The sequence below is a fragment of the Drosophila nasuta genome, chromosome 2R (genome assembly GCF_023558535.2).
Source record: "Drosophila nasuta strain 15112-1781.00 chromosome 2R, ASM2355853v1, whole genome shotgun sequence".
Classification (NCBI taxonomy): Eukaryota; Metazoa; Arthropoda; class Insecta; order Diptera; family Drosophilidae; genus Drosophila; species Drosophila nasuta.
The window spans coordinates 19,931,870-19,944,875 of NC_083456.1; the positions used below are offsets into that span (position 1 = coordinate 19,931,870).

The window sequence follows — 13,006 nt, forward strand, 5'->3', positions numbered from 1 at the left end:
TATTGGTGCCGTTACGTATACGAAGTGTGGACTTAAGGCACGCTTTCTATGTGATTCCATCGAGGGCCAGCAAAGGAGCAAACTGTATGCAATTGAAGTCAGCCACAATGGACTGCATTTGCAATACGTATTCGACAGGTCTTAAAGCGCACAGCTTACTTGCTTATATTGTTGTTGAGCAATTTAAACAGTTTGTATTGCGTTGCGTTACGTTTGCTGGGAGCAAGTTCTCGCGCAAAATTAAATTACTCACAAAATCTACTTACTTTGATGTTGAGGTTGATGTTGATACGTGTGGCCTAACACCGCTATAAGGAATTTCGCCCTGCTTTGCCCTGTTGCCGTGTTGCCCACAGTAAGTTTTCAAACAACTTTGTGCACTTCTACGCTTTTTTAATGAAAATCAAATGCTGCTCTGAACGTCCAGAAGCTGGCCATGTGTTAGCCAACTTCCACCACACACCCACACACACATACACTCTTACTCTAGTCAACTCTCGAGCAGCACTTGGCAGCCGGAAATGGGCAACAGAAGCAACGGTAGTGGTAACAGAAGCGGCAACGGCAACGTCAGCGGCAGTCATGGCGTCAGTTCTCATAAAAAACAGCAGTCTGTAATGCCATAAAAAACAGTGGGGAGACCAGAACACGCAGAGGGCGCTGCAAAGTGCCGACACTGTTGCATAAATTTGTATAATCTGCGTCAAACGCTGACGATGAGAAGCGTTGCGCTTTTATATTGAGTTATACGAGGGCTTTAAATTTCAGTACTCTCGTAACATTTGCCAACTCCACAAAACCGGAAACAAATCTTGCGCCCTCCGAGTCGATTGGGGAATACTCTACAGGGTTTGTTGGTCATTGAAATTCGTTGTTTCAAATATTCATTTTATTTGCTCGTTTGCAATGATTGAGCTGCAATAAACCTAACCTAGAAGTAGGCAACACTTTTTAACTTTTAAGACCGTACTAAATATTGTTGCCTACTTTACAGCTGACCATTGCACAATTACGCAAAGGGACGCGCCCGATTAGCTTAAGTAAATGAAACGAATGCTCTTATAAATTCACATAGAGCTTTGCAGCCGCCGTAACGGCAGCAACAACAACAACAACAACAACAACTATGCAATGGCAATTTCATATGCCAGACAGGCTTTAAGGGGATTTTCTGGCTATGGCATTTGTTAATTAGGACAATTTGCGCTGCCCATGTAGCTTAAAGGCCTGCCACAAAGTTGGCCAACTTGAGGAATGGCCATTGGGGGTCTCTCTCGTTCGTTTTCTTAAAGTCAGCCAGCTGTTGACTTCGATTTTTTTTCTGTTCTTTTTCGAAGAAGTAGTAGTCGAGGAATCTACACATCAAATAAGCACGAACGAAATGCGAACATATAAAATGTGAATGGAAAAGAAAAATCTAAAAAATTCGCTGGCTTTGTCTGCGTGTATTTTACGTTTACAGCATATGAAAAGAAAGATAAGAACAAATATTTTATTAAGCACACATAATCTAAAATTGAAATTTATGCTATGTATTTTGAAAAGGCAAAACCACAAAACCAAGAAAGCCAGTGACTGGGGCATGTCTCACAAATCCAAGTCAACTTACAAGTTATCCTCGGCAAATCAGCATGTTACCAACGCTTCGCTCTGTATCCTGTTTCTGAGTGGAAATATATGCAAGAGTGTGCGCTTGTGTACGTTAGTGGAAGTGTATGTGTGTGTATGAACTGTATGTTTGTGGTATGTGCGGCTTTTGCTTAACAAGTAGCATTTCCTACAGCCGGCGGCAACCCGCCAGGGAATGTGCCAACTGCTTTAACTGACTGACAACTTGGCGAATAAGTGAGCCAGCCGACAGGCAGCCTATCAGTGTGTAGTATGTGTGTGCATGTGTGTGTGTATTCCATCCTCTTACAACAAACAATCTCATCATCATCGTCATCATCATTGAGGGCGACCCCAGCTCGTCAGCGTGCTCTGTTCTCATAACAATCACAAGACATGCACCTGATCAATGCTCTGTGGAAATACAAGAATAAAACTCATCATCATTAGTTACATCTTCTTCGAGAGGAAATAATAGAGAGCAGCGTCAGCTCAATTTAATTCTTCCCAATTACCACTGTGCGCAATTTTCCGTTAATTAAACTTGGCAATATGAGAATTAATTGTAGTAAAACTATAAATCACGCTTCCAAGCTGAGTACTTATTTTAATTGTTGTCTGTCTGTTAATAGATTAAACCGGGTAAAGCTTTAAATTATTACAGTCCATTAGATTCATTTGGAAAATTGTAAAATATTAATTTTAATAACAACAGAATGCTTCTAAGGTATATACATACATATAAATTTATGCAGCTGTACTTATACGAAAGCCGTCCCAAGAGTAACTTGATTTTTTCTCATTTGTATTACAAATTTCATGGGATTGGGTACTTGGTTTGCTGTATAAATTACCGTCGGCAGGGACATCGACCACATCAGACTTATCTTTTGTCTTTGGCAGCAACCTTTTCAATGTCAATTGGTTTTTGGTTTTTCTCATTCTCTTTCTCTTCAATTTTTTTCTTCTGTGCTTGTTGCTCAGCCTCTCGTGTTTATCATAATGTCGTTAGACTGTACGAGTATCTGATGTTAATGTTGAAGAACTCCCAACGCTGTGGTCGCGACGAGCAGCTCATCGGACCCGGCACAGTCTCCAATTGATATGCTCGGTCTGGGTTACGGTCTTGGTCTCGGTCACAGAGGCTCAGCCTGAGGATGTGGCTGCGGTTGTGTGGCATGCTGTTGTGATACGAATACGAGTAGCTCGAGCCTTTTAGTTACTCTTGTTTATATTTGCCTTGCTGTTTGCTTGTTGTTATAATGACATCAAGAACAACAAAAGGGGGGCGAAAGCAAAAACCTGAAGAATCATCATCATCATCCTTTAGCAGCAGCAGCAGCAGTGAAATCGCAAACCCGAGACTTGAGCCTAACGCTATGGCCTGGCAACTGTTGCGCTGGCTTACAAAAAGGGTTTCGGGTCTGGCCAAAGGCAAAGGTTATCTGAAAGGTACAGACAAAGTTTTTGTGCTTGTTAATGAGAAACAGCGAAAGTACAATTTAAAGCACTTTAAAACTTGTTGAAACTGTGCAAGTAACTGTTGTTAATATAACAAAATTATTAGCCCAGCAATTCTGATGACGCATTTGGCATTTGGCCAACATCGGTAAATGGTGTTATGGTGTCCAGTAGTGTAAATAAAAGCAATTTAAATGTAAAATCTATGTAAATGGGTAACCGTGACGTATGCGCAATAAATCAAACTCATGCTGTACTTGCCACGCTTTGTGACTGAATGGCTGCCTGTCCCTGATTTATGCTGTGTTTTGTGTGAGTGCGCAACACACACACACAGCTCAATAAACTGCGAGCTGTTTGTCGTTGTCTCGACACAAGACACAGAAAACAAACACATTGGCAGGAAAAAAAATGAATGTCAGGCATAACACGTCAAAAGATGCACATGATGAAATGGCGCATAACACAAAGCCGAAGCAGCCAATGTCAAAGGTCACACATGTGTCACCTGCAGCGTGTTATCTGACAACTGATTGTGAATAATGCTCAACAATAGAATACATAGCAGCAGGTAGCTTCTTCTTGTCTTCATTCATCTGGCTAACAACACCAGATCGCAGTGTTTAAGCTGCCAGCTGTAAGAAATTTAACTTGCGTTCTAATATCAAATATTACACTGACACTTGGTGCAAAAAGGGTTGGCAAGTCCTTAATTAACTAACCGCCTGTCCGTGGCACTGATCCGTGCCATAAATATGATGAAAGAATGCAAAATGGAAAACGCACAACGGAAAATGGCAAATGGCAAATGGGAACAAAGGCCAAGGGTTTTCGTTTATCGCCACTTCTTTATATACTTATAGCCGCTGTGCTAATTAACTGACAACAAAAGAAAATACGCAACATCCTGCAATCCTTTAAAAAAAAAACAAAATGAAACTGCGCTGCGCAATTTGTGCACGCACACGCGTCGTATGCGTAACTCTTAAAACTACTCGCACATAAAAGCTTAAAGAGTCGTAAATCGATGATTTAAATTATTTATATAGCCATTTTCTTAAGCTTTAATTTACCCAACGTCCTTTTAAATTGCGAAATAAATTCCACATTGATTTAGGATTCTTTTCGCCGTTTGCTGACCAATAGCGAAGGTTGGGGAATGTGCTTGAGAACCCGACTTGGCTTTTAATTTATTGTTTCCCATTTGCTTCGCTTTTTATTCTGTAGCGTGGCGTGCGCTATTTGTATGTATTAAAAAGCTGAGCCTCAAACAGAATGCCAAAGTTTTGCAAACTTTAATGGCACAAAGGCGAGACGCTAATGAATGCTAGAACTCTATGCAATGGAGCAGTTAAATGAGCCAATGAAGTGCCATACTTAGTGGGTACAAAAAAGAAGCACAAGTTGGCTTATGAATGGGCAGCTCATAAAGTGCCGCTGCAGTTACTTAAACTTTTGCAATTACAGCTCAATAAGTAGCTAATTATGGCTGCGACGCGACGATGCCCAACGGCAAAGATTTCCATAATTTCCCTTCAATTATTCAAGTTTTGACTTCCAAAGCTCTGTGTGTGTTTATTACCCATGGAATTCGCGTATATTAAATTAAATTACTATATTATTATCGGCAAATTGAGGATCTACTAAATAAGTTAGTTAATCTAAATGTGAGTCCCTGTTGCCCTTTACAAATTCCCATGCTGCGATATGTAGTTCGGGCTGCCCGCATTTAGTTGTCATTTATTATTCAGTCAGCCTGATTCTACCCGAAATGTCACATGTGTGGCTGAAAGTCTACCTCCATGATAATTAGTGTACTTTCACGCCCCAACAACTATAATTTTGATACCGTCCATGCAAACAGGCAATTGGGTGTATATATTAGAGCTCGCCAAATCACTTTGTATGACATGGCGTATACTTGATGACACATTATATTATTTGTGTTTGCCTCAATTTGTTTGGCATGCATTCTGCGTGCTTATCAAATCGCTTGCATCGTTAAAACATTTTCAGTTGTAGTGTCAATAGGATTATTTAGATACGAGTTAATCTTTATACGAGTTTGCTGTGAAACAAAAAGCAACACGATTAAGCAGTAAAGTAAAAAATGTTATTTATAGTTATATGGGGAAATAAATCTATCAATAGCAACAAATTGAAAGCCACTTAAATTCAATTGAAAATAATTCATGTGGATATTTCTACTTGATTGCATTTAAAAGAATTGTGTTTATTTCATTGGTTTCATCGCAACCATGAAGCAGAATGAAGCCAGGGCAGGAAGATATTGTATATGGGGATGTCAAGCAATCAGCCAGATATTTAACGGATGTCTACCCAACATGTTGCAACTACGTCAATTTTCGGTTGTTGTTGCTGTCATTGCTGAAACATTTGAAGCTGCCCGTCGGCGAATGTCCATCAACCAGGTGGTCAATTACGTGAAATTTTCCATGAATTTTCAATGAGTTGCCGCGGGTAAATATTTGACAGAGCAATGTCCAGATTCAACGGCAGAAGGAACTCCTGTATTCGATTGACTTTGGAAAATCAACACAATTAAAATTTCAATTTATTAAATTGCCGCTCTTGAACTCTGATCTTTAATGACGACCGCAAATCAAGGCCTTGCCCTTTACTTCATAAAGTCGAGTCGAGTCGAGTCTCGTTCATAAATACTCATCCATCCATAAGTGCTTATGTAATTGTTGTGTATGTTAACTACAGCGTTTTGGTCAAGTGGCACTTAGCCACAATTGCTGCCAAGACACACAATTTGCATATGTGTGTTTACATTTATTGATCAAAGTAAACTACTATGTGTGGGTGTGTGTGTGTACACGAGACTCCGACGTGTTGAAGGGGCGTGGTACTTGGTCTATGTATCACTCGAATAATCTGACTTGGAACACTGGCAGCTGGCGCCACCTGTTGGCAATTTGCGATATATACGCGAGGCCCGAGAGCTCTGGAATCTAAATCGTAATGGCAAGTGGGAAATACCCTGAACTTGACACTTGGCACACAGCAGCAACTGGCCTCGTAATTAATTCACAACCAATTTAAGCAACTCTCAGATTAAACACAACAACAACAAGCACTTGAGTGTAAGTGTATGTGTGTGTGCGTAAATCTCAACACTCTCTGCCATGAAAATGATACTCCATTCAAGTTAATTAGCTGACATGGCAAGTTCCGTTCCGCACAGTGCCGTAGTGTACTCGAATGCCGAAAATCCGTTCTCACACATGGCCAAAAACCTAATTTAATTGAATGCCCAGCAGTGGCAATCGATAGGCCCAGATATTTCTTGTTGAACGTGGTGTTCTGCCTCGCATCCGGTCGCATGTCCTGTCATCCCATCTAGGCAATTTCAAGCCAGCCAATCGCACTTTTTTCCATTTACTACTTTTTATTAAATGTGGAAAACATGATATGAATAAAATACGTTTATTCAATACAGACTGCTTGACTGCGTGGTTGTGAATGCAAAAGTAACATATTCGAGAGCAAGATTCAGTTAAAAACAAGTAAGAAAGTTACAGTCGAGTGTGCTCGACTGTGAGATACCCGCTACCCATTTTAAATAAAGGCAAAATATTGCGGTATCATTTTCAAAATATACCGAAAATACTAAAAAATACTAAAAAATATACCAAATGGTATATGTGGTATATCGATATAGTACCGCATTCGAAATATACCATAGACGGCACAATGTACCAGATTGTCGGCCAAAGCAACTCAGACCCCTAGTAAGTAGGAGTTTTTGCCCATACAAAAGTATTTCTTTAATAACTTCCACAATTTTTATCTGATCGCAACCAAATTTTCAGGAATCATAACTATTACAGTAATTATTGCATATACCAAAATTCGTAACTCTAGCTTTAAAATTACGCTTGTTATTCGATTTTTTTGATTTGCGGGGGCGGAAGTGGGCGTGGCATAATTTGAAACAAACTTGATCTGCGTGCAAACATAACAAATGCTGTCGAAAAAAAATTATAGCTCTATCTCTTATAGTCTCTGAGATCCAGTGTTTCATACGGACGGACGGACAGACGGACAGACACACAGACGGACAGACGGACAGACGGACAGACGGACAGACGGACATGGCTATATCGACTCGGCTGTTGACGCTGATCAAGAATATATATACTTTATAGGGTCGGAGATGCCTCCTTCTACCTGTTACATACATTTCCTGCCGGCACAAAGTTATAATACCCTTCTACCCTATGGGTAGCGGGTATAATAAGTAAGAAACTTACAGTCGAGTGTAATTTACAGTGAGATACCCGCAACCTATATTAAATACATGCAAAAAGTTGATTGTGACTCTAGCTTCAAAGTTACACCTGTTTTTTCCTGTTAAAACTTTAAAGTAAAAATTTTATCTGCGTGCATCTCTCTGAAATTTAGGTGTTCTTATAGACAGAAGTACGGACATAACTATATCGTCTCGGCTGTTGACCCTGATCCGAAATATATATACTTTATTGGGTCGTAAATGCCTCCTTTTGCCTGTTACATACATTTCCTGCAGCGGGTATTAAAATCTATCACACATCTGAAAGGAAAGTACTTATAAATTAATCTCAAAGCCTTCCAAGTTGCCATAAAGCGATTCAATTTATTACTTGATTAGTCAAATTAATAGCAGTGGTCATAATTAATTTTGGCAAGTGTCGATTATAAATTCAAAAACTCAATTAAAGCATTCACTTGCTGCACTCTTTGAAACCCATGAGGAAATTAATTAAACAATCAGTTACGTATGTGAATTCAACTGTACAATAGGTTTAGTTATATGTAGGGTTTTTTTTTTGTTTAAAACTTTAATTAATATGTCGTTGGCAGTTGTGGTTGCACTTTCGTTGTTTTTATCAACTTTAGCGTGAATTCCAAATGCTTGGCCACACAAAAAGCCAAACCAATTCGATTAGATGATATGTATGCAAACAGAGAGCGTAGTTTAAAATATAATTTAAATAAACGTTGTGCCAGTCAAGAGGAATGGGATTAGGGAAAGGTAAAAGTTTGCCGTTGCAATTGTGGTTGAGTTTGGTTTTGCTGGGGTTTAGTTTCTGTGGCTCTGTGGGTGGTCACAGGCTGAGTTGTGTTGTTTCTGTTGGCAGTATTCAGGTATTCGCATGGGACTTATACTTGCTACTCATTCCACAATCCTCATTGCCATGCAAATTGCTGTATTTTTCTGTAATTTTATTTTAAGGCATACACTGAATGGTGTGTGTGTGTGTGTGTGTGTGTGGTTGGCTGGGTGATGTGCCTTTCCATTGTTCGTTCTGTGTGTGCCCTCGCCCTTGCCTTTTGGTAAGAGAAGGGCTATTAGGTATGCTTGACCATATTGACATGGGACCACTGACATGGGACCACTTTGCATGCGATAAACGGACCAGGTAATTGAGGCAGTTCAACAGAACTAGAACTCAACTGGTTGAGCGAGTGCAAAGAAGGCAGCTCTCGAGTGGATTATTACAATAAGCTCTGTGTGTGCACACTGAATGGAGCATTGAATTGAGCAAAAGTTTGATTAAATACTAAGTGCTTCTTTGTGTGCTTTTTGGTTTTCCATTCCCTTTTTTTTGTATGTTTTTTTGGCATAAATAAATTACAATTTCACTGTGGTAATCAAACTATGAACCACTTTTGTGGCTGCTTTAGACCCCGACGAACAATTGTTCGACAGTTGATGGCCCTGCCAAGTTGCATTTGCAACGGCTTGTGGCTTTGACTTTGACTTTGCCGCATACAAACAGTTGATCAATAAACTCTCGACACACTCACAGTTGAGTGTGTATGTGTGTGTGTGTGTGTTAATAACATGTTCTCACTGCGTTAACAAACTTGTGACGCGACTGAAGCCGGCATTGAAATCAAACGGCGGAAGTGGCTGAAGAAGTGGCAATAGAATGAAATTAGCTAGTGAATGCCATCGGTGATGAGGCTGAAGGGTTTTGAGGTTGGGGCTTTTTTTTCTGCCGTTGTTACATATGGGGAAATGAGATTTTCACCCACATACATCTATATGTCTGGTTGTGCGACGGATATAATTTAGTTCTCAATCAAATCGGAAATGGAAACTAGAAATTGACAAATACGCGAACAAGCGCAATTTTCTATGACAGTTATGCCATATTACGCATACGCCATGATGGCCTTCTATTTACCCATTTTGTTGAATGACGCATAACTTTTAATTATTTTAATTAAAGATTGGTTTGATATGCAGTATGCAAATGCTCAAAACCAAGCTGCTTTCACTGTTTTCGCTTTTTCTTTAGTGTACAAAAAATTACTATATGTAACTACAGTTTTTAGAGCTTTAACCATAGAGCGAATGGTGAAAAGTTTTGCATAAAATTGCACATAAATGCAAATGTGTTTGGTCGCAGTGAGTGAGAGAGTGTGAATGTGTGAGTGTTCAAGTGTATGTGTGTGTGCGCTTACCTTAACCCAAATGTTGGCCAAAACTTTCAGCGTGCACGCAAGGGAATACTGAATATTTCGTGCCCACACACACACACCAGACCAGGCCAGGCAAATGGATGGCAACCAGGCGCAGGTCTCGCCCATTAGGTTGATGAGTTTAAAATTAGGAATTTCAAGAAAAACTTGGCCTCAACTCTTGTGGAACTTGTGTACTACATGCAAAGGGTGGATCAAGTGGCCCAGTTAAGCAACTGTTGAAATTCGCTTTAATTTAATTTACAATCTACACATTACAAATTACAATTTACAAAAAAAGAGAGTGCCACTTCAGCAGCACGGGAGCGGCAGCAACTTAATTGTCATGAGCAGCAGGCACGCACGCAGAATTGATGATTGATTGTTGCTCATGGCGAGGAACTTTAGTTACACATGGTGAGGCCATCGCCGATGCAGGCGCTGTAGGCCATCAGGTGGGGAATGGTGCTCTGCTCGTAGACGCCGGTAAACAAATGCGACCAAGGTCCGTCGGCATAGACAAGGACATCGTCGCCACCATGGGTGTCCATGTCCAGGGGAACGCCAGCTGGGAACTCTTCATTATAGACGCCATTTATCAGTGTCGTGGGATCGATGCGCTCCTTGGTCTCGGCATCATAGAAGCGGTCATAGCTGGGTCCATTCGAGTAACTGAGCACCATGTGGCGCTTGCCATCCTGAGCAATGGCAGGTGCCGGGCCAAAGATATCAGAACCGCGATACTGTAAAAACGATTGCACTTAATAAATGACTCGCAAATGAAAGGCAAACACTTACCGAGTAACCAGCATAGTTGAAGACATGTGAGTGATCGGCAGTGACCACCAGCAGTGTGTCATCAGCGCTCGTTAGCTCGCGAGCAGCAGCAATTGCCTTGGAGAACTCGATGGTCTCGTCGAGTGCCATGCGTGCCAAGTTGTCGTGATGCGCCTGATCGATGCGACCGCCTTCGATGAACAGAAAATATCCTTCGGTGCTTTGGCTCATGTATTCGATGGCCTTGCGCGTCATCTGCTCCAAAGTGGGTTGCGTGGTTGTCTCATTCGTCTGCATGTGATACAGCAAATGATCGTTCTGGAAGAGTCCCAGCAAACGCGCTGGTGTCGTCAAATCCAAGGCGTTCAATTCCGCCTCGGTGCTCACATAAACATTCTGTGCATCGGCTGCCTTGAACTCATCGATCAGATTGAGGCCATCAGTGCGTTCGCCCCACGTCTCGAGACTGCTGTCAACCCAATGCTTGCGACCGCCTCCCATGATCAACTTGAGTTTGCTGCCCACTTGCCCATTTGCCAGCTGATAGGCAATATCCTGAATGCCAGATGCGGTGCCACAATCCGCAGCCACCTCTGCATCGTTCTCCCAGTCACGTTCCGCAATGTGCGCATAGACGCCAGCTGGCGAAGCGTGAGTCACACGTGTGGTGGTCACGAGTCCTGCCCATTTGCCCGCATCCATGGCCCACTTGGCAATGGAGTCCACGTGCGTCGCCTCGTCCAGCATGACGGTGCAATCGGTACGCGGCACAGCGCCATTGACGCCAATGGTGCCCTCCTGTCCCTTGACACCGCACAGATAAGCGGTCGCTGTGCACGCCGAGTCGGGCACGATCTTGTCCACAGAATAGGTCTTCGAGAGGCCTGTGTGTGCGAACTGCTCAAAGGAGAGGACCATCTCCTCGCCACCCAGCAAATTACGGGCTGCTGAGGTGGTGGTTATGCCCATGCCATCGCCCAGAAACATGATCACATTCTTGGCCTTGCCCTCTTTCAGTGGTGTGGCCAACTTCTCCTTCACATATTCCGTGGCCTGCTCCCGCCAATAGGCATTGGTGTCATCGCCCTCATATTTTCGTGGCGCGTTGCGTCCTTGCAGCGGCTCTGGCATATCCGGATGCATAAGACGATCCTTGCAGTACTCCGCACCGTGCTTGCATTCTGGTGCCGACCAAGCCAAGCTGCCGAGCAGCAGCTGCACAGCGATCACGACTACGACGTTAGACAGGAGCGACATCTCTCGAAAGACTGGTCATCGAAGACTAACAGTTGCTAGTTGTGCCACGGCAACGGGCACTTTACACGACTCTCGATTATGATACGGATAAGATAGGAGAAGCCATGGCATTATATCATAAATAGCAAATAGCCATTGGTGCGATTTTGTCCAAAATCTTATACGTTGTTAATTCCCTTAACTTTGACGCGGACTCGTGCTTTTATTTATGATCGCCCGCAAAACGACAACACACGCAAGTTTATACGTTTATTATGTTATTCGGACTTGCCTCATAAAAAAAGCACGTGAAATTTGTCGTGTATATGCTTTATACCGTAGAGCAGCAGCAAAGTCATGGAAATGCCCCCCTTAAAAATTGAGGCACGTAATCAAGCATGCGAAATCTGACCGAAGGTCTTAAAGTCTGCTTGCCTGTTCCCAGCCATCATAAAAATAAAAGGTGACCCATGTGCAGCCCAAGGTTTGGCACATGTTTGAACAAGTTTAATCATAGCGCGCCATAAAACTGGCCACAAAATATAATATCTGAAAAAGGCTTGTTCGATGCTATAGAAATTCCGTCGATCGATTTAATCGCGCTTGCTTTCTACGTTGCGAATTTAAAAGTCAATGCAATAAAGTTAAATAGTTGAAAAATTTGGCATTTAAACAGCAATTTATTTTCAACAAGAGTCAACAAAAAACTGATTCACAATTCATTAAAAAATTGCACGCATTTCTGATTATTCCGCCTTAAAGATTAAGAAAGCGATTAATTGGCGATTTTAGGTATTTAATAACCAACCAGAGATTAGTGCCAAGTGAAGTATTAATGCCAAAGTTTATTATTAAAGTATAAACACGCAAAACTTTCCTTAAATTTGATGATAAATTAAATTATTCTTTCATTTAGGTTACTAAGTTTAGAAAATTTATCGGAACTACACAAGTCCGGCTTCAATTGGAATATTAAAGTAGAAGCAAGTAAGGCTTTCCAAGAATTTTATGGTAAATTGCTAATTTTAGAAAATTATTCTGAACTACATAAATCTACCACGAATTAATTACGAACTTAAATTTCTACTCTAGTGTTATTTTTAGCCATTCAATTTGCAGTCGAAAGGTGAAAGTTGAATTAAATGGGAAATTCCGATTTAAATGTCAGCGAGTTGAGTGCAAAAGTCCAGCCAGCTGGCAATCTAATTGCAAATCACTGCACAAATGATTAAATTCGTATCTTTCTGAGAATCGACCAACTCTATCAGGCTACTCGCTACTGAGTTTCACATGAATCGCTTGGCCAAATGGCTATCGCAAAGTTAATTTTAATCAGTTACCAAAACTGTGTGAAGTTGTGTCCAACTTTTGTTTGGGGCCACTTCAACTTGTCTTATCGGACTACAAATTTTAAGAGAACACTTCCCCCCTCCCACTGCCCCCCTTT

General features: G+C 41.5%; 2 protein-coding genes across 15 annotated transcripts in view; one reads left to right on the forward strand and one right to left on the reverse strand.

Annotated features, from left to right (window-relative positions):
* LOC132786023 (sodium/calcium exchanger 1) overlaps positions 1 to 13,006 on the forward strand; it is a 39,331-nt gene that overhangs the window by 19,844 nt on the left and 6,481 nt on the right. The gene's annotated exons all lie outside the window — the stretch shown is intronic.
* LOC132786027 (membrane-bound alkaline phosphatase) lies at positions 9,742 to 11,611 on the reverse strand. The gene is made up of 2 exons (XM_060792405.1): positions 10,345 to 11,611; positions 9,742 to 10,289 (listed from the first exon to the last, which is right to left on the reverse strand). Exons 1-2 carry the CDS (start codon positions 11,578 to 11,580, stop codon positions 9,951 to 9,953), a joined length of 1,575 nt encoding a protein of 524 aa, XP_060648388.1. The 5' UTR covers positions 11,581 to 11,611; the 3' UTR covers positions 9,742 to 9,950.